The sequence below is a fragment of the Amphiura filiformis genome, chromosome 1 (genome assembly GCF_039555335.1).
Source record: "Amphiura filiformis chromosome 1, Afil_fr2py, whole genome shotgun sequence".
Taxonomy (NCBI): domain Eukaryota; kingdom Metazoa; phylum Echinodermata; class Ophiuroidea; order Amphilepidida; family Amphiuridae; genus Amphiura; species Amphiura filiformis.
This window is the reverse complement of record NC_092628.1, coordinates 52,073,665-52,096,269: the sequence shown is the minus strand read 5'-3', so window position 1 is coordinate 52,096,269 and position 22,605 is coordinate 52,073,665. Positions and strand designations below refer to the sequence as shown.

The 22,605-nt window shown below is 33.0% G+C and overlaps 1 protein-coding gene and 1 long non-coding RNA gene across 2 annotated transcripts in view; both read right to left on the bottom strand.

Moving 5' to 3' along the window:
* LOC140148675 (high-affinity choline transporter 1-like) overlaps nt 1–5,146 on the bottom strand; it is a 106,675-nt gene extending 101,529 nt beyond the window's left edge. The window contains 1 exon segment of the mRNA XM_072170710.1: nt 4,907–5,146. Coding sequence (XP_072026811.1) covers nt 4,907–5,072 — 166 coding nt within the window. The 5' untranslated portion in view covers nt 5,073–5,146.
* A 3,154-nt stretch (nt 5,147–8,300) lies between these two features.
* The window catches only part of LOC140148667 (uncharacterized), an 83,895-nt gene continuing 69,590 nt past the window's right edge, over nt 8,301–22,605 (bottom strand). The window contains exon 4 of the long non-coding RNA XR_011858511.1: nt 8,301–8,352. This is a non-coding gene — a long non-coding RNA (uncharacterized lncRNA). The remainder of the gene's footprint in view (nt 8,353–22,605) is intronic.

Below are 22,605 nucleotides of genomic sequence, written 5' to 3'. Positions count from 1 at the left end.
CCATTTCCTGTGAGTGGGGTTTTAAAAAAAATTACCAACCAAACAACAGTACAAATTCAATGCTATTTGTGTGTATTTCACCGAAAATAATTGAAGATTATAAGCTTGCATTTCATTGCATAAATGTGAGTGTCGCTCGACAAAATTACAATTTATAGCCATAATGTATCTTCTCTTAATTCCATATGATTTCAATGAAATCAAATGTCACACTTCCGATGGGTGGTTTGGATAGAAAATCTCTTACGGACAATCACATATAACCCCACAGGGACCACTGTGACATTTAACATCATTCCAATGGGCACAGTTCTAAACAAACATATTACATAATGAGTACGGATGAGGAATCATAGAATATCGCGATGATGTTATGACCTGCGTTCCATGACCTTTCAAGCATCATTCATCTCATTTCTCAGTCGTTTTTATTGGGACACGTAATGCTATCAGAAGTACACATACACTTTTTATTTTATGTTATAACTGTTGGGTTTTTTTAAGCGGAAATTGAAATCTGTCAGAAAAATGACAAAATCGGATTTCCGCTAAAAATCAGAAATCTCGCAGGCCTACATTGAGTTAATGACAAGAATAGTGTTTTTTTAATTCATATAAAATAATTTTAACTCAACCACCTGTGGTTCCAGCTGACATTATTAGATACCAGTATATTATAATCTTGATGAATTTTATATATTCCATTTATTCATAAGTGTAATGATCAGTAAAAACGATTAATTGAGAATTTTGGTATTTTTGATATTAAAATATCTTAATTAAATATGCAAAGTTGATATAAATTCCCCAAAGTCAATTACCAGACTGCACTTCATGCATGATTAATTGATAAAGTACCTGACTTATTACCACCTGCGATACTAGCTGATATATAAACACAAACCAAATCAAATGTCAACAGCTGAAAAAAACTGTCACCAGAAAATGGTTCATTTTGACATGTGCAGATTGTCCCTACCAAACCTATGACACTATGATACCATGCAGCAGGGATAAATCGTTCTGGACTTCATTATACCCTATCAGGTGCATACAACATATTCTTTTAAGTAAGGTATGTTTGTACTTGTTTTTGACACATTTTGATGGGTTTTTAAATTTTGTTATTTCACATGGAAAAATTGTTGTAAATTTGCTGAAACAGATCACATTATAACATTCTTTCAAATAATATTTAGTTATATCCCTAAATCGGCTGATACCAGAGGAGTTAATAGGCATCGAACGAAGTTCACTCATCTCCGACAAATCCTTAACCATACAGTAATTTCCAGCGCTAGGTTATTATGCATGCATATGCGTCAAACAAGATTTTCAAATCCGAATCATTCCACCGCCAGTAGGTATTTAATGCTCTGCGTGCTAGCCATGCGCTTCAATGGAAAAAGTGCAAGTGTTGAAATATTTTCTCAAAAAAATCAAAAGCTATCTTAAGAACTACTGAACCAATACTAGGCTTGTTTGTACTCATTTTAATGCATTTTTCATGCTGATTCCAAATATGGTCATGAAAATTTACATTTCTGAAATTTTTGAATTTTTGAATTTTTTTAAAACTTGTCGTCTGCAGTCGACACCCGCGTGAAGAGAGTTAAGATACTGAGTATAGACAGAGAAAAAGAGATAAAAGTGAGAACGAGAGAGACAGGGAGAGGGAGAGAGAGAAAGAGAGAGAGAGAAAGAAATAGGAAAGAGAAATAAATATGGATAAGAAAGAGAGAGAAAGAGATATGAAGAGATAACATGGTAGTAGCTTGAAACTTCAAAATGTGAACAAGATCCCTTTTTGATTAGAAAGTCAGTTTGTTTATAAAAGAGTACAGAGGTCATGCATTTTCTTTTCCAGTTGAAATATTATATCTATTATTGAGTTACATAATATATAGGCCTATGTGTGGCAACTGAAACATTCATCAGTATGGAAGGATAACTATCATTAAACAATTTTCGTCACAAAATTGTACTTTGTCAATATCCAAATACCACTTACAAAACAAATGATTTGGGGGAATGAAATTTTAGTATGTGAAACCTTTCATGAAATTCAACCAGGTTTAGCCCTCATCTGTAGAAATGTTGGTTGCAACCTAAGCATATAGGGGTTTCCACCTGACATGTTAATTTGTACAAAATATACCATGAAATGATTTGCACTCATAAGCAACATGCAAATAAAAAAAATTACATTTGCTCTTATGAAATATCCTAAATGATATTGACTCCAAACTTGACATTTAGTCACTGACTTTCACATTTAAGGCACAATTCAGAGAAGATTACATAACATATAAAAATACATAACCACCTTGCAAGTAGAGTCAATAAGGAGTACAAACTTATCAGTTGATTTCCTTCAATTAAGGGCACATGTACTTGAATATGAAATGCAGAATTAAGGGCAATTTTCTTTTCATTATTCATGTAATTTCCTCTATCAAAGAGGGATGTTCAGGGGCTAGCATATTTGAATATGATATCCAAATTATAATACATAACAAAAAAAAATCAAAATTGCCTTGTAGTAATTTGCATTTTATTTAAATTTTGAAATATCAAGTTACAAGATCATTGCTTAAGAGTGGGTAGCTGGATTTCAAGTTCTCCTGGTATGCATAAGAATTATCCTGAGTCACATCATGCATATGAAGTTATCCATTTATGAAAAAATGCTGCACATAGGAAGAAGACGGTATTTAGCTTACTGCTAACTATCCCCAGTGACGTTATACACTACATTACCTGCGATAATTGGCAAATATGTCAATCACTACAAGTGAATGTCAAATATATGTATGCATGCATTTTATGATGATGGAATACATTTTTGTCATATATCATTTAACATTGCTTTTGTTGTTGTTTTTATTTTAAAATCACAATTCTTTTAATTACTATTTTCAAAATGATATTTCTTTGAGTTTCACTTCTGAATAATTATGTTATTTTTTGTTTTTGAAATATAATTACAACTTTTCAAGAATCAATGTTAGGTATAGGTGGCCCAGGAATGACGTCACAAGCCGTTGACAACAAATCCGATTCAGAAGTCAAATTTGTAGTTTTCTGTGGTTTGTTCCTTTTCAAATCGGCCAAAATACTACCATTTCTATAACTTCTCGACATGGGGCCTCCAGCCAACAACAAAAATAAAGCCTCTCCTCTACATGTACATGTGTTCAGCTTCACATAAAATGCAATTTTCGCCAAGTATTTAACCTTTATTTTACCAAAATCAACCCAGAAATTTGCTCGATTCAAGGTCAAAACAGAATGTAAACAACCTGAGTCAGCTCTGCTACAAGTCTTCAACTAGTCGCTCTGCTCCACGATCTAGTGTGGGTTGAAAAGCGTAAGTGTAGCCGCTGTAGCGTCATGTAAAATAAGTACCCGGATGGCCGGGGTCACCTATAGTTTGTTTGGTTACTTTTTATTATTCCCAATAATCACGTATGAGAGTTTTTCAAAATCTCGGCATGCACTTATCATGCTTATCATGCTGAATTTGGATCAAAACATATTTGTAACAAAATATTTAGTTTTTTATCACCATAGCCATGTGAGTAGTGTAACCAGAGTTACCAACTCGCATGATCTTATGCCTGTCTGATCGATATACTGGATCTTATTGAAAAGGCTAATTTGCTACTCTCTTAAAGCAGTAATGTGCAATTTCCATAAAAAATAGATTCTTAGGGATGAAATCAAAACTCGACCGGCGGTTGACCGCCGGTTCCGTCCGGTTGCTATTGTTCTAAACAATGGCAACCTGGCGGAACCGGACAGAACCGCCGGTCAACCGCTGGTCGAGTTTTGATTTCACAAAATGTTAGTCTTTACTATCGCATATATTTCCTTTTAATTTTAAGCCAAATAAATGAGACAAAATGAAGAGAATCGCTATTTCATTCCAGTGCCTATAATCATCATGTTTGTATTAGCTTGCTGATCGTTTTTGAGGGGAGTTTCATGTGGTGATGTATAAATAAGAAGTATAACAAAAGACGAATAACGATATACACACAGTTTACATATCAATGATTCATGCACGCACAAGACATTTGAGCCATCACTAATATGTGACCATCCAGCACAAGTGAGCCCTGAAGTCGCCAATCATCATTTTTGAGATATTCAACCAAAATATTCTGCTTGAAATTAGCTTTAAAATGATGTATATCATGTCTATAGTACTTGACATTTAAGTAGTGACAAATCAGTCAATAAATCCTTTGTTTCCTGTTGTTTATTGTTAAGTTCAATGGAGCATATCTCAATAGTGGCACTGGAGACATCTGGGCTCAGTTGTGGTGGATGGTCACATATTTCAATTGGTGAACACAGGCTGAATAAAACCGGGATCCTGGGTTTATTATAAAAATTAAATTTTACTGTAATTAAAGCATTTCAGGCTTAGTCTTTCACATGGTATATTATTACACCATTGGGAATTACAATAGTGCAAAAATTAGAAATTCAAGAAAAATTGAGGGTGTCACAGTGGAGCAAAAAGATAGCATATTATTATGGCTTTACTGTAAACGAGTGATAAGAGAGTGTAAGAGTAAGAGTGAAGAATGTTAAATCTTTGAAAGGCAGTGGAAGTAACATGAACTTCAGTTTCATGTTGAAATTGTTATTTGAGTACATTGTGTAAATCGTTGCGAGTAAAGTTGACCATATTTTTATTCTTCTAAAGGTGTTAAAATTTCGCGGCGGTCCAAGTGTGATCCCTTAGATCACTTCAAAAGAGTTGATTCGGAGGAGTTTGTAATTTTGGGGTTTTACTGGGGGGACAGGTGGGCAAGAGTTCTGACTGGGGGGCATTTGCCCCCCCCCCATACCCTGGTGGTGCCGCCACTGTTTATCCTAGAGATTACCAACTCACCTGTCATTGTGAATATGCCCACAAAAAGTCCTATATTCCTACCAGCAAGCATGACTTCTTCTGGATCTTTGGATCCTTTGCTTTTGCGTGCAGCCCATAGTCCTACAGCTAGGATGACGAGGTAGAAGAATATAATGGATACAACACCTCCCCAATGAACTGCCATGGTGGGATGATTGGATGGAGTCTCGTGAGGAAAATAACAAATCGGTGGATAAAACTCTGCAAAATAAAGGACAATAATACAATGCAAACAATGAATATTAACTTGTGAACAAATCAATGCAATATGTGTACTTTGTCGGTTCATACTTGGGAACAATGTTAAGTTTTTAGTAGAAATAGTCTAAACATATCCAAAAAGGAGCAAAAAGGAAGGTGGGGGACTGCTAATTTGCTTAAAACAAAAACGGTCTGCTTATGCAAGTCTCAAATCAAACTTTATTGAATCTGGTTCAAAATAATATTCCTCTCTCTTCAGAAGGATACAGTAAAGTATACTCTGACAAACATTAATTTCTCAATTATTTAGATTTTGTGTTACATAAATGTAGTACCATAATGTAGCTAACAAAATTTTCTAAATAATCACAATTGTATTGCTTTTAATTACTTTTGCTCAAACTTATGATCATTCAAACTATTGGGGACTTTTATTTTTTGATGTGTGTATTTGCTTGGAAAATGTCCAGTTTGACATTTATAACTCATAATAAGTACCCCTTGAAAAGACTTAAAACATGGTGCCAATTAGGTTGAATGCTGTAGTCGCCTAATTCTGCCGAGCAAGAAATTACATTTTCACTTTCAGTTTTGAACAAAATGTGTATAGGGAAACTAAGAGAATTCTCATGGGAATGTTCTCATGGCTACATTAATATGTTGGCTTTAGTGCAGATATGCTGTTATTATTGAAATGTTATATTAAAAGGGGAGGCCTAGGATGTTGACCCAAAGTGGCTTATAAACAAGATTTCCACATCCTGTGCAGCCATTACTTGCGTATCACAAAATATTGTACCTCATAATACCAAAAACATGTCTGAACGTCATTCCTTATACATGTAACATCATTAGAAAAATACTGCCTAGCTAGGATACTAATATATGTACCCAATAGGTCTGATTAAATGTACCAAGTTGTCAAAACAGTCTATACAGATTTACTTAACAAGATGCCATTAACTAAATGTCATGCACCGTGTAAGTTAAGCACACAGGAAACAGTGGTGTAGCTAGGATTTTTGTTCGTTGGATATGGAACTTGAGGAGCAGGGATTCAAGTTAGTACTCAAAACTAACAAAAAATATGTTTTTATAATACAATATTCCACAATTTTTGTAGTTCTTTCTAAAGATGCAAAGATACCAACACTTAAAAAGGAAACAGCTCTGCAACTGCATGGAGGGATGGGGCCAAATTTCCATTACAGATTGGTCACCCTGTTCTTGGCAGTTATAACACCGAATGGAAAAGAGAGCAAGGGAGAGGGGAATTGGGAACAGGTTGCCATATTCTACCTCAAAGATAATGGTTTGGTATTGGGAATAACTGGGATGTACAAAATATTACGAGTTGTGAAAAGTTCTTGCTATTTATTTTATGCCAGATTGTTGTGTGTGATTTGCAGTGTATTAGCAATACCTGAGACTTCTGTAGGGAACCACTAACTTCTTCTACCATTAAAAATATCAGACATCAATGCTTGAATTGAATTTCATGTTCTTCATTGATACATTAATTTTCAGGATTTTGTAAGTACACTCTTCAAAATGCATGGCCATAATATATCAAAAGTCTCATTTCATAATATTCCAAGCAAACACCTATAATTTTATTGCCTGTCACTTATAATAATCACCTTAACCTAAAGATTTATATATCCACAGTTTAGTGGAATGGTATCAGTGCAGTGTTAAGCTTTCAGCAATTGTTATGTTAAATAATTTACACAATATCAAATTAACACGATTAATTAGCATACAGCTGACTATGAATATTAGAGCTAATCAATTAAGTTCTTCAAGCAGATGGTTAGAGCTGCAATGCTAGGCTTATGCTGTATCAGCTCGTTAACATCTGCGTGGAGATGACGATGATCAATTTTACTTCAAGCTACTAACAATCAATTATTTCACTTCATAATCAAATAGCAGATCTCAACTGAGCTTGCCTGATGATGAATATGGCATTGCTCCTTCTCATCCTGTGTCAGTTCTTATTTCTTTCTTTTTTCTTCTTTAAAAACCCTACCCAATGATCAATTTATCAAATTCACAGTAAGAGCTATATTTTTCTTCTTGGCACTGGTTTCTACAATTTTGTATAGTAGGTGCTAGAATGATTCCAATCCTCCTTTATATATCTGTGATTTTTGTATAAATGGTGTGTCTTAGAGATTCTCCTCTTTGATTTGATGAATTCTGAACAGGTGATTGTTCAAACAATGGAGATGGCAGTTTTTAGCAATATTTTGGCCGATCCTTCATATAATTATTTAGTGTAAGCTAATCCTAACCCTAATCATAACCTAACCCTAAACCTAAGCCTAATCCTAATCATAACCCTAATCCTAAACTAAACCTAACCTTAACCCTAACCCTAATTTTGTGTAAAATTACATGAAGGAATAACCAATATTTCACATAACAACTCTTAACATGAAAGTTAAATTCTATTGTTGAAGTGATAACCTTTGTGCTATTTCATTGCTTCTTCTTTTTATTTTTTCTTATATATTGGCAATAACATTAACTACCAACATTAAGCTTCTCTTTAATATTGCTATTCAGGGTTCATCACATAGTCCTACATACCAAATAAACATCAGCACAATCACCAATCCATAATGTAATAAAACAATAGTGATACACAGTGCAAGCTCTCAGTAGCAACCAAATTAATCAATTTTTACAATCTTCTTAACATAAATTGAACATTTTTATACATTTTATTGTCATGCAAGCTCAGAAAGACTTTAAAAAGTAAAAAAAAAAAAAAAACCCAAAAAACAGTGCATCCGGATCCGAACCGGTGACCTTTGTACTACTAGCACGATGCTCTAGCCAATGGAGCCACAGTGGGAGTAATTGTTAAATATCTGGCCTTTGCCACAAAAACAAATTATACACTAAATTTTCAGTAGTACAGACAAATTGTGGAGTCGACTCTCCTCATCTTACTTCATTTACATAAACTGATACTGTTTTAAAGATGTTTTATGAAAGTGTCCTACCTTAGCACCTATACATCATGTCCTATGCATTATGGATTACCAGGTAAAAGGCAACGCATATTTACACTAACCCAGTACGCGTGACAAAATAGAATATATCTAAAGCCCGGCACTGTGGCCACCCACCCGCCAAGCAAATCACGGCAAAGGAATCACTTACCTTGGCTAAATAATAAAATACCAAAAAAAATGGCCCTCGTTGACTGTTACCTGTAAAGGGGGAAAATGTGATAGAATGTCAATCTCGTTAGCACGTAGCTCAATTATATCAGTCAACAAATCTGAAGGGTTTGCTAATAGTATGATGGAGTACTAGGCGGGTAAAGTAATCAAGAAATTCATCTTCCTCTTCTAATCATCAGTAAACATGGTGGACTGGAAGCAAGATGGCCAGTCGCATCACTTAATGCTCTGCGTGCTAGCCATAGGCTTCAACATAAAAAGTCCAAATTTTGAGATATTTTCTCAAAATATCAAGAGCTATCTAAAGAACCACTGAACCAATACTAGGCTTGTTTGTACTCATTTCAATGCATTTTTCATGCTGATTCCAAATATGGTAATGAAAATTTACATTTCGGAAATTTTTGATTTTTTAGAATTTTTTTGAAACATGTCGTCTCCAGTCGACACCCGCACAAAGAGGGTTAAAAGGCACAGCCATGCTGGCGGAATAATCATCAACATTTATTGTGAATCAAAACTGACTATTTTGCCTATCCATCTGTTGTTTTACTCGTAAAACTTTTTTTCACATTTGGATGTGCATCAGCCATGCAATTTCAAGTGTATAACAAAAACAATTCAGCTATTTATTATCAACATTCATTTACTCATAAAATGTAAGGTCAATTGGCCAAATATGTATATCTAGGTAAAATTGACTAAATGACTGCAGTATCATTCAAATATGAAGCAATTCTGAGAATCAACTATACATATGTTGGCTTTTCTTGTGAAACTTTATCAAAGTGAATTTTAAGTGTATAAGAAAAACAATCAAACTATTTATGAAGGAAGTCCATTTACTCGTAAAATGTAAGGCCAATTGGCCAAATACGTATTTTTAGATTAAATTGACTAAATGACTGCAGATTCATTCAAATATGAAGCAATTCTGAGAATCAACTACTTTGAATAATTTAATTCTTTAATTGTATAATGAAAACAATCCAGCCATTTATTAACTAAGTCCATTTTAATACCCATAAAATATAAGGACAATTGGCAAAATACATATTTTTAGATAAAATTGACATAAGGCCAAAAAAAAAATATTGTTATGTTGCCCTCAACCGTCCTACCCTAAATCCTGACAAATCAGGGTCGCAATTTTTTTTTGTTTTTTTTTTTGAAATGATGATTTTTACAGATTTGTTCAAAAACTCAATGTTTTTCACTTAAAATTAATATTTTATTGTAAGACTAGTCTTTAATTGTTGTCTAACAGATATCCAGAAGTCAAAATTGACAAATGTCCCCTAATTGAACAAGCATTATTTAATATTTGAGGGGATTTTTAAAAACTGAAGGTTTAAAAAAAAAGAAAAAAAAAAAAGAAAAAAGAAATCCGAACTACCTAAAATTCCCATTTTCCAACTAGAGAGCAACACAACAATTTTTTTTTTTTTTTGGCCTAATGACTGCAGTATATCATTCAAATATGAAGCAATTGTGAGAATAAACTCCTTTGTTAATTCAATTCAGATGTCCACACTAATGAATATGGATGGCCAAATGGATGAATAACAGGATGATATGTATGGACAGGAAGTTTGCTTGCTTGCATCATGGGAGCTCATGAGCATAATGAAATGAAAAGGAGTATCTTTAAGTTTGCATTGAGTTCCCAACAAACACACAACGTTTTACAGAAAAGGTTTAACTATTTTGTTTTATCAAAGGTATAGAAACATTTAAATAACATTTTTGAAAAGGTGATGCAAAACATTCTGATATAATCATTTTATTTAATTGTTGAAAAATATTTTGCAAAATTGTTTGCCGAAAATATTTAACAACTAGAGCGGTTCTCGGCTTTCGCGGTTCTCGGCATTCGCGGTTCTCGGTAGTGTGGGTTGGTCCGTATGTGACGTTTCTGTTCAGAACCTTGTGTGACCCTCCCCCAGAAAAAAATCATCCGCCACCACTGGTTATAACAAGGGCCTTGTAAATGCAACTGGTGAGACAGAGCCTCGAATGACGTTTGTGTTTTCAGTCTGATTTCAGTTCCCTAACAGGTACAAAGTTTACGCATTATCATTAGGCCTACCAAGTATTGTATGTCCTAGAATCTCTTATGTATGACATGGATCTTTACCATGATTGTGCAAGCCAAAAAAATATCATTTCAATACCCCAAACATGCGTTAAAAAAAGACCATGTTTTACACATGCAACCTCAAGTTTAGACATATAATTTAATTTTCCCTAAACCCTCATGCACGGGAAAAATCATGCCGCCACCATTGGTTATGACAAGGGCCTTTTAGGGTGCACACCAGTAAATAACCCCCACTGACTTTCTGTACAGACAGGGGCCGGGAAAACAACTCAGTTCTTCAAAACTTCCGCTTTCTGCAAGCAGAAGGTCAGATGACGACATCCATTGTAAAAATTAATATATGGATTTCAGGATTTTTTTCCAGAAATATTGTAAAAAGTTCAACCTATAACCCATACAGCTAACGCCACCTCACAAACAGCTTGGTGTTTCTGAAATGTAACACATTTTGAAAGTCGTCATAAAAAGTCAGATCCTGCTAAATTTACACAGACAATCTAATTTACAGGCCTAAATGATGATTAAATATGAATCAGGGCCTAATAGTTGCCTTTTTTAAGCCTTTTCTAATGTATTACATTAAGTCATATTGCACATTTCCTCGTTGCAAAGACTGTTTTATTCCCTACCAGGGTGTAGCTAGACATCTTCGTACTCCACTTGCCAATTGTGCTTCTGGCTATTGCATTTAAGCTTAAAACTCTGATTATTATTTGTGCACAATTGATAGATTTTCACATCTAATCTTTTCAGTCACCGTCGCCCTCTGTTTGTTAGCTTCCCAAGTGGACTACTGACTTTGGATTGCGGATAACTTTTTAACACGGGATTCTATGGAGAGTTAGGCCAATTTCTGGCCTAACTAAAATTGGTCATGATGTAATGCATCTTTAAATGAATCTGGCTTGTGATTGGTCCCCAGATATCGTTATTGATTGAACAAATTCATCAGGATCGGTAGAGTAAACTAGTAAACCAGAGTTCGTAGTATCTGATCCAAGAAAATGCACTTACTGTGTATGCTTTCAACAACCACTGTTGTCTTTGTCAACACTTGATGAGGAGTGACTGCAATCTACTGACAACCAACGCTAGAGGGATATGTAAAATCAGGCGGTTTTTGGCGATTTTAGCCATTAAGCCCCCCCACCGCATAAATCTGAAAGCCCCTCTGAGCCCCCCTCCTGGAGACGCTATTGCAAAATCAATGGAGAGAAACTATACTACCTTGTTTCTTAATAAAATGTAACGGGTACATCAGGCAACTATGAGAGCCAAAAAGGCCTCAAATTGAGCAAAGAAAGACATTAATTTTCACGTGCATTTCAACCAAGACGCTTCATTAGTGGTGTTACGCCCTTAATGTCATATTATCATGACCGCTTTTATTTTGTTTTATGTTAAGGGCTGGGGTATGAACGTTTGGACAGTATTTATTGTGGGACATTAGAGCACATCAGACATATCGAATTGCATTCTGAATACTAAGAATGTCCTGATATCAAATAATTTTGATTTTTTGAAATTCGCAATGTAATACACATTTTATGACAAATCATTAAAAATTGATATTTTTGATATATAACAGTCCTCGAAGTAAATTTTATAAATTTAATGATACATTCTTTAAGTATATGTAGCTGGGAGGAAAGGCCGACGATCAATTGAAAATTTTGACCTTTCGTATTGAAGATATGGATTCCCCCCCCCCCAAAAAAAAGGTCTTTTTGGGAAATAAAATCCATATCTTCAATATGAAAGGTCAAAATTTCAATTGATCGTCGACTTTCCCAGCTACATACACTTTAAGAATATGTCATTAGATTTATAAAATTTATGACCGTTATATATCAAAAATTGAAAAATATCAAATTTCAATAATTTGTCATAAAATTTGCATTATATCGTGAATTTCAAAAATGAAAATTATTTGATATGAAAAGACATTCTTCGTATTCAGAATGCAATTGAATGTCTGATGTGCTCTCATTTCCCACAAAAAATACTGTCGAAACGCTCAAAACGCTCATTCCAGATCCCTTAAGTATATGTCATATTACATGTTTCACATTTATTGTGGGACATTAGAGCACATCAGACATATCGAATTGCATTCTGAATACTAAGAATGTCCTGATATCAAATAATTTTGATTTTTTGAAATTCGCAATGTAATACACATTTTATGACAAATCATTAAAAATTGATATTTTTGATATATAACAGTCCTCGAAGTAAATTTTATAAATTTAATGATACATTCTTTAAGTATATGTAGCTGGGAGGAAAAGCCGACGATCAATTGAAAATTTTGACCTTTCATATTGAAGATATGGATGTCATATTATCATGACCGTTTTATTTTGTTTTATGTTAAGGGCTGGGGTATGAACGTTTGGACAGTATTTATTGTGGGACATTAGAGCACATCAGACATATCGAATTGCATTCTGAATACTAAGAATGTCCTGATATCAAATAATTTTGATTTTTTGAAATTCGCAATGTAATACACATTTTATGACAAATCATTAAAATTGATATTTTTGATATATAACAGTCCTCGAAGTAAATTTTATAAATTTAATGATACATTCTTTAAGTATATGTAGCTGGGAGGAAAGGCCGACGATCAATTGAAAATTTTGACCTTTCGTATTGAAGATATGGATTTCCCCCCCCCCCCCAAAAAATAGGTCTTTTTGGGAAATAAAATCCATATCTTCAATATGAAAGGTCAAAATTTTCAATTGATCGTCGCTTTTCCTCCCAGCTACATACACTTTAAGAATATGTCATTAGATTTATAAAATTTACTTTTGAGGACTGTTATATATCAAAATTTGAAAAATATCAAATTTCAATAATTTGTCATAAAATTTGCATTATATCGTGAATTTCAAAAAATGAAAATTATTTGATATGAGAAAGACATTCTTAGATTATTCAGAATGCAATGATGTCTGATGTGCTCATTTCCCAAAAAATACTGTCGAAACGCTCAAAACGCTCATTCCAGATCCCTTAAGTATATGTCATATTACATGTTTCACATTTATTGTGGGACATTAGAGCACATCAGACATATCGAATTGCATTCTGAATACTAAGAATGTCCTGATATCAAATAATTTTGATTTTTTGAAATTGCAATGTAATACACATTTTATGACAAATCATTAAAAATTGATATTTTTGATATATAACAGTCCTCGAAGTAAATTTTATAAATTTAATGATACATTCTTTAAGTATATGTAGCTGGGAGGAAAAGCCGACGATCAATTGAAAATTTTGACCTTTCATATTGAAGATATGGATGTCATATTATCATGACCGTTTTATTTTGTTTTATGTTAAGGGCTGGGGTATGAACGTTTGGACAGTATTTATTGTGGGACATTAGAGCACATCAGACATATCGAATTGCATTCTGAATACTAAGAATGTCCTGATATCAAATAATTTTGATTTTTTGAAATTAGCAATGTAATACACATTTTATGACAAATCATTAAAAATTGATATTTTTGATATATAACAGTCCTCGAAGTAAATTTTATAAATTTAATGATACATTCTTTAAGTATATGTAGCTGGGAGGAAAAGCCGACGATCAATTGAAAATTTTGACCTTTCATATTGAAGATATGGATGTCATATTATCATGACCGTTTTATTTTGTTTTATGTTAAGGGCTGGGGTATGAACGTTTGGACAGTATTTATTGTGGGACATTAGAGCACATCAGACATATCGAATTGCATTCTGAATACTAAGAATGTCCTGATATCAAAAAATTTTGATTTTTTTAAATTCACAATGTAATACACATTTTATGACAAATCATTAAAATTGATATTTTTGATATATAACAGTCCTCAAGTAAATTTTATAAATTTAATGATACATTCTTTAAGTATATGTAGCTGGGAGGAGGAAAGGCCGACGATCAATTGAAAATTTTGACCTTTAAGTATTGAAGATATGGATTTCCCCAAAAAAAATAGGTCTTTTTGGGAAATAAAATCCATATCTTCAATATGAAAGGTCAAAATTTTCAATTGATCGTCGGCTTTTCCTCCCAGCTACATACACTTTAAGAATATGTCATTAGATTTATAAAATTTACTTCGAGGACTGTTATATATCAAAAATTTGAAAAATATCAAATTTCAATAATTTGTCATAAAATTTGCATTATATCGTGAATTTCAAAAAATGAAAATTATTTGATATGAGAAAGACATTCTTCGTATTCAGAATGCAATTCGATATGTCTGATGTGCTCTCATTTCCCAAAAAATACTGTCAAACGCTTCAAAACGCCATTCCAGATCCCTTAAGTATATGTCATATTACATGTTTCACATTTATTGTGGGACATTAGAGCACATCAGACATATCGAATTGCATTCTGAATACTAAGAATGTCCTGATATCAAATAATTTTGATTTTTTGAAATTAAATGTAATACACATTTTATGACAAATCATTAAAATTGATATTTTTGATATATAACAGTCCTCAAGTAAATTTTATAAATTTAATGATACATTCTTTAAGTATATGTAGCTGGGAGGAAAAGCCGACGATCAATAGAAAAGTTTTCATTTTCGTATTGAAGAACTGGCTTTCCCCCCCCCCCTTTTCGGGAAATAAAATCCATATCTTCAATATGAAAGGTCAAAATTTTCAATTGATCGTCGGCTTTTCCTCCCAGCTACATACACTTTAAGAATATGTCATTAGATTTATAAAATTTACTTCGAGGACTGTTATATATCAAAAATTTGAAAAATATCAAATTTTAATAATTTGTCATAAAATTTGCATTATATCGTGAATTTCAAAAAATGAAAATTATTTGATATGAGAAAGACATTCTTCGTATTCAGAATGCAATTCGATATGTCTGATGTGCTCTCATTGCCCACAAAAAATACTGTCGAAACGCTCAAAACGCTCATTCCAGATCCCTTAAGTATATGTCATATTACATGTTTCACATTTGTACGATTTTAAATAATTCTTTATCATGTTTATAGGACATGCTCTGTTAAATTTTTATATCCTCTTTTCATTCTTGAAAAGATAGATCATGCTTTTTATTTCACCCATTGGGTATTTCTTTATTAATTTGTGTTTATATGGCGATTTCAAGTGGGATAATAACTCCTGGATGACGTAAGCATAATGTTGATAGATTTAAATATCATTATAAATAGGCACTTAATAATAATGATATTGAAATAAATTGATAAATAGATAAATTAATAGATAAATAAATAAAAGATATATAAGCCCAGATAAATAATAAATAAATGATAAACTAGGAGTAAATTGCAAACATTAAATATCTTAGAGCAAATGAGCATTTAATAAGTTTTTTACACAAATATTTTGCCCCTTCTTGTACGTTTTATCATTATTTTATCTTTTACTAATTTTTTTGGGACATGCTCGCTTATTTATTTTTATGTGTTCCTCTTATCATTTGTGAAGTATTTCTTTATTTTTGTTTTAGTACAAGTGATCACTGAGTATGTTTAACTGTGGAAATATCGGTAGATAAGGTGTTTTTATTTCACCCTTGAGTATTATTTATAAGTGTATCAACATACATTTCACATGTCATGATTTTTCATTGTTTTATTTTAAAGCAATTCTTTATTGGGTGCATGCTCTCATATATTAGGTGGTTTTTTTTTCATGCTCCTCTTGTCATTCTTGATAGATGGCTGTTTATTTATGTCGCTTGTTAAGTATTTTTTTAATTTTTGGTCGAAGTGTATAATTATCATCACATGCTGTACGCTGTTTATTTATTTCGCCCTCATTTTCTTTACTTTTGTTTTTAGATCTTTAGTTCTTTATTTTTGTTTCTGTGAATATCATCCTAAAAGTAGGCCTTCTGCACATTATGATTTTTCCTTGCTTTATTTAACTCTTTACTGGGGTGCATGCTCTCTGCTGGTTTTTTTCATGTTCCTCTTATCATTATTGACAAGATAGCACCTGCTGTACGCTGTTTATTTATTTACGCCTAAATTATTTCTTTACTTTTGTTTTAGATTTTGAAGTTGATATCATGATATCACACGCTATGTTTTATACCAACCGCATTGTCTGGTTAAAGACAGTTCTTGTTTTAAATCCTGAATACAATGTCAACATTCAGTTCGTTCACCTCACAATGCGGTGCGATGTTATATAACTATGAAAGGTCAAAATTTTCAATTGATCGTCGGCTTTTCCTCCCAGCTACATACACTTGAAGAATATGTCATTAGATTTATAAAATTTACTTGAGGACTGTTATATATCAAAATTTGAAAAATATCAAATTTTAATAATTTGTCATAAAATTTGCATTATATCGTGAATTTCAAAAAATGAAAATTATTTGATATCAGAAAGACATTCTTCGTATTCAGAATGCAATTCGATATGTCTGATGTGCTCTCATTTCCCACAAAAATACTGTCGAAACGCTCAAAACGCTCATTCCAGATCCCTTAAGTATATGTCATATTACATGTTTCACATTTGTACGATTTTAAATAATTCTTTATCATGTTTATAGGACATGCTCTGTTAAATTTTTATATCCTCTTTTCATTCTTGAAAAGATAGATCATGCTTTTATTTCACCCATTGGGTATTTCTTTATTAATTTGTGTTTATATGGCGATTTCAAGTGGGATAATAACTCCTGGATGACGTAAGCATAATGTTGATAGATTTAAATATCATTATAAATAGGCACTTAATAATAATGATATTGAAATAAATTGATAAATAGATAAATTAATAGATAAATAAATAAAAGATATATAAGCCTAGATAAATAATAAATAAATGATAAACTAGGAGTAAATTGCAAACATTAAATATCTTAGAGCAAATGAGCATTTAATAAGTTTTTATGCGACAAATATTTTGCCCCTTCTTGTACGCTTTTATCATTATTTTATCTTTTACTAATTTTTTTGGGGACATGCTCGCTTATTTATTTTTTATGTGTTCCTCTTATCATTTGTGAAGTATTTCTTTATTTTTGTTTTAGTACAAGTGATCACTGAGTATGTTTAACTGTGGAAATATCGGTAGATAAGGTGTTTTTTATTTCACCCTTGAGTATTAGTTATAAGTGTATCAACATACATTTCACATGTCATGATTTTTCATTGTTTTATTTTAAAGCAATTCTTTATTGGGGTGCATGCTCTCATATATTAGGTGTTTTTTTTTTTCATGTTCCTCTTGTCATTCTTGATAGATGGCTGTTTATTTATGTCGCTTGTTAAGTATTTTTTTAATTTTTGGTCGAAGTGTATAATTATCATCACATGCTGTACGCTGTTTATTTATTTCGCCCTCATTTTCTTTTACTTTTGTTTTTAGATCTTTAGTTCTTTATTTTTGTTTCTGTGAATATCATCCGAAAAGTAGGCCTTCTGCACATTATGATTTTTCCTTGCTTTATTTAACTCTTTACTGGGGTGCATGCTCTCTGCTGGGTTTTTTTCATGTTCCTCTTATCATTATTGACAAGATAGCACCTGCTGTACGCTATTTATTTATTTCGCCCTAAATTATTTCTTTACTTTTGTTTTTAGATTTTGAAGTTGATATCATGATATCACACGCTATGTTTTATACCAACCGCATTGTCTGGTTAAAGACAGTTCTTGTTTTAAATCCTGAATACAATGTCAACATTCAGTTCGTTCACCTCACAATGCGGTGCGATGTTATATAACTGTATATATTGCAAGGTTGCCAAACCCGCGATGTAATAGGCCTAGGTCAATAGGATGAGTTTTGAAGATTTTCCTCGCGACAATTTCCTGTCCTATAGACACCAATTGATGGTTAAGAAAAATATTGCATGACTTCTCAACATTGGCTTACGCGACTTCTGGTAGTTTTTTATCTCATAGAAACCAACGGTTGATAAAAAAATATTAGGCGACTTTTCAATGATTTGACCCATGGTTTGCCCTCATTTGTTTGGCAACCGTGGTCTGTGTTAAGTGAATATATTTCGTAAGAAAATAATTATCATAGACCATGTAGACAGAACGGACAATAGTCATAGGCGCTCTCCTCCATTTTGAGAAATATACTTTTACACACACACTACATTTATAATTAAAATGATCAGCCTTAAAGTTTTACCTTTTAGTGGGTTAAGCCAAACCTAAGTGGATGAAATATAAATCAACACTTCTGGCACTGATTGGTTTCCGTAGTTGTTATATGGAATACGAGCTGTCTGTAGCTACAAAATTGTCTGCAAATCGGCTTTTGCCGGGCCTCTCTTTTCGGGCGTTTTTCATTAAATTAGGGTCCCGTTCAAATAAAAAAATAAACTGGTGTCTAGATGTAATCACAGTTAACACACCAGGAAAATTATAGAATATACAATAACCTAGTTACACCTGTAGACTGCGAACAAACATGCACCTGGCCAGACCTGGCCGTAAAACAAAGTGTTCTCCCTACGGATACCCTTAAGGGTCACACAATAATGTTTTCAAACATGATCTTTATATACATATGTAAATGTTATTAAAATGTTTTGAACAAACGTTTTAAGAACATTTTTGTGTTGGCTGGGTTATCATGATGAAAACATAATTTGAGGCACAGTCTATGAAACAAATTGTAAGAATTTAAAAAGGTTCCAAGCAGACATATTATGTTAAATTCATCATCATAAAAATTTTATGTCTACTCATATATTCTATATCTATTTATATATTTAATGTCTATTCACATACCCAAGAATGTAATAATCAGTCGCTCACACTCACATGCGATTTAACATTAAAAAATGTGAGATTGATTTCCCGTTTTGAGCATTTCACATGAATTTGAAACTGCAAACAGAGTAATTGTCACTTGTGTGGCTTCATGGTCATCACTCATCACTTAAAACTGCGATACTTTCTTTCAAATTAGATAAAATTCTGAGAATCATCCACTCAGCCCTGCAGCTGATGTTAAACGCTGAAATAAAAAGCGTGAGATCCCCTTCCGGTATTTACTTACATACCAGATACGTGTGACAAACGTGCAAGAGAAGTTTCAATTTTGCATAATTATAGCTGGATATGATTACCTATACCTGGGGCCATATTTGTACAGATCTGGGATACGTGCACTCCGACATGTTTTTAAAAGCACCTGCTGCAATTTAATCAGGGGGTGGGTGCCTAGGTTGGATTTGGGTATAAAGTAGTGCAACACATGATTGCAAGAGCATTGTATGTGAAATTTTTCTTTGAGCTTGACATATTTTACCGATTGTGAAAAGGCTATAGTCACTGCACACATGCACTTCAAAATAAGCTTGAAATTTTCAAGCTTATTTTGAAGTGCAGAACTTAATTAATTGCATTTTAATTACATGTAAGAAAAAATAGATGGAAATTAAATCGTAAGTGCGGCTGCTTGTGAAACCTGAACTCACTTTTTGAGTGCCATAACATCGTATGTGCACAAGATGTTCTTGTAATCACAAAATTTCCCCTCCTCATGGAAGAACAGAGGATACCTTAAAACATCCATTGAATGAGTAACCCCGGCAAAGGAAGAAATAAAACAAACAAAAACAAAATTGACTTTGAATAATGTTTGGTACCAGATGAAACTGCATGTTTAGATAATTATTACAGCCTAATGTTGGATTTCTAATGGAGTATGTATAAATAAAACATGTTTATTTCTTTGTTTTGTTCTTGCACTCTCAAAAACTTCCAGTTTCACAAGAAACTATCATAAAGGTGCCATGTGGCATATGATAGTCCTGCAAAAGTGGTATAAATTATACAATCCCCATACAATATTAAAGTTGGTTTATTATTTAAAAACAAATTATATTGTAAGCAAAAATTTTGGATACTGAAAAATAAAATGCTCATTTAATTAGATATCAAATTTAAAGTTCTACTTTCATTGACTGTTTTGAAAAACACAAAAATGCTTCTTCTGCAAAACATGCTAAAAGAATATATTGCTTTACCAGATGAAACAAAGCTCAGGCCAGTACGGAAATGTTATACTTCCTCTGCAAAACTGACTAAAAATATAATTTTTTTTTTACCAGATGAAACAAAGCTCAGGCCAGTACGGAAATGGTATACTTCCTCTGCAAAACTGACTAAAAATATAATATTGTTTACCAGATGAAACATAGCTCAGAGTCAGACAAGTACCGAAATGTTCGCTGTGATTCTGAAAAGGGGTGGGATTGTATACCCAGTACAGAATGGAAATATTGCTAGATTTTACACTCCTCTATCAGCTTGTACAAAATTAAGAATGCATGAGACTCTTTCTGAAGTGTGTAAGTTAAGATAGATAAATTGAAATTACAAATAATCAAAATTGTTTTAGAATTGCAGTCAGCATCACCAATTAAATATTTTAAATTATAAGGAAAACCACAATTTTACAGTACATCATTTTTGTTGCAATACTGGCCAAGTGAATCACACTATTAGTGCTATATCCTGCTAACATACAACCACTCTTAAAACACTCTTGTTACTGGAGTACTACTTACCAAAATAAGAAATCACGGTATTTGCTGGTCAAATTTAACTCAGCATGGCTGATGCACATCCAAATGTGAAGATGGAAATTAAGAAAATGCCAATGCAATGTGCAACTGGCAGCATTAAAATAAGAACTTATTCCAAGTACGTTTCTACGTAGCTGCATCACTGCATCTTAATATTCAAATTAAGAGAATCCCTCCCCCACACCAAACCAAGCATTGCAACTGGCAGCAAATCCAATTAGTTTTCCCTGGGGCATTATCTGTATTGTTTTGATGGTGGTTTGCTAGACCTAGTATACATATCTATAACCTAGTGTTAACCGACTGCAGTCAATCCAGCAATATTGGCATAACTGCACTTATTGATTAATACCAGCATTACATGCTACACTCATTGATTGTATTGGCTTCCTTCCTATATAGTCTCGTCATCTGTTATTTTCCACGAAATGGAACCTGACTTCCAACACTCGCTGATAATCATCTTGTACTTTGCGGCGGTAAAAAAAATACCACTGCGGTAGCGTCAACCAGTGCAAACGCTTATACCAGTATAATACCGGGTGATTTATGTACCCAATTAAAAGGCATTTGAAGTGCACTTGCTTAACACCATGATTTGTGTGTATTTACCCTTTTAGAGAACTTCATCGAGTTCTAAGAATTATTAATTACTTTCATCAAATACAATCAATATTGGTAGTAGCAATTCTTTATTGAATTTTAGTAATGAAGTGTATATGAATCTATTAATAGTAATATGTAAATGTAAACACTTTGACTCATCTTCACAGTCATTATCATCACAATATGGGTTCGATTACTCACAAGATATAGGAAACATTTATACAGTACTTTAACAATACATTAAACAAAGACATTAAACATTAAGTGTTTTAAAGGGTCATTTACTAATAGTGAGTTTGCACCCACAATGGGCTATTCCATTTGAAATCCACACCCCCCCTGTGGAAGATTTACAATGCTACCTAAATTCCAGTTGGGCCAAATGTACAATCCGGTTGGAAATATTCCCATGCTTCATTGTAATTCCAGCTGAATCGTGTAGAAGATTTACAAATTTAACGCAATTCCAGCTGGATACCCTATGGAAGATTTGCATTTTGACCTCATTTCCAGTTGGAAACATTTGCATGTTTTGTCAGTCAGATACCCTGTGGAAGATTTTCATGTCGACTTCAATTCCAGTTGGAAACATTATCGGTGGAAAATTTAACTTTCAGTCGGATACCCTGTGGAAGATTTGCACTTCTACCTCAATTCCAGTTGGAAACATTTACATTTTGTTAGAATTCCAGCAGAGAAGGTCTAAAACAGGGTAGAAATTCCCGGGGGTCACTCCCATTGTGGCCTGTACACCAATTCACGATATTCAACTTTTGAAAAGCACCCTAAACAAGGATTTAACCCTTGGCTAAAACAATATCCTAAACAGGTGTTTTTACACCCTAAACAGGGATTTTATTCCTTGCATCAAATGTCATACCCTAAATTTCATTTCCGCGTATTAGCAATTGCACTTTTGCTACCCTTTTTTCCAATCTTTCATGTTTTTGACACCCTAAACGCTTACGCGAGTATCGT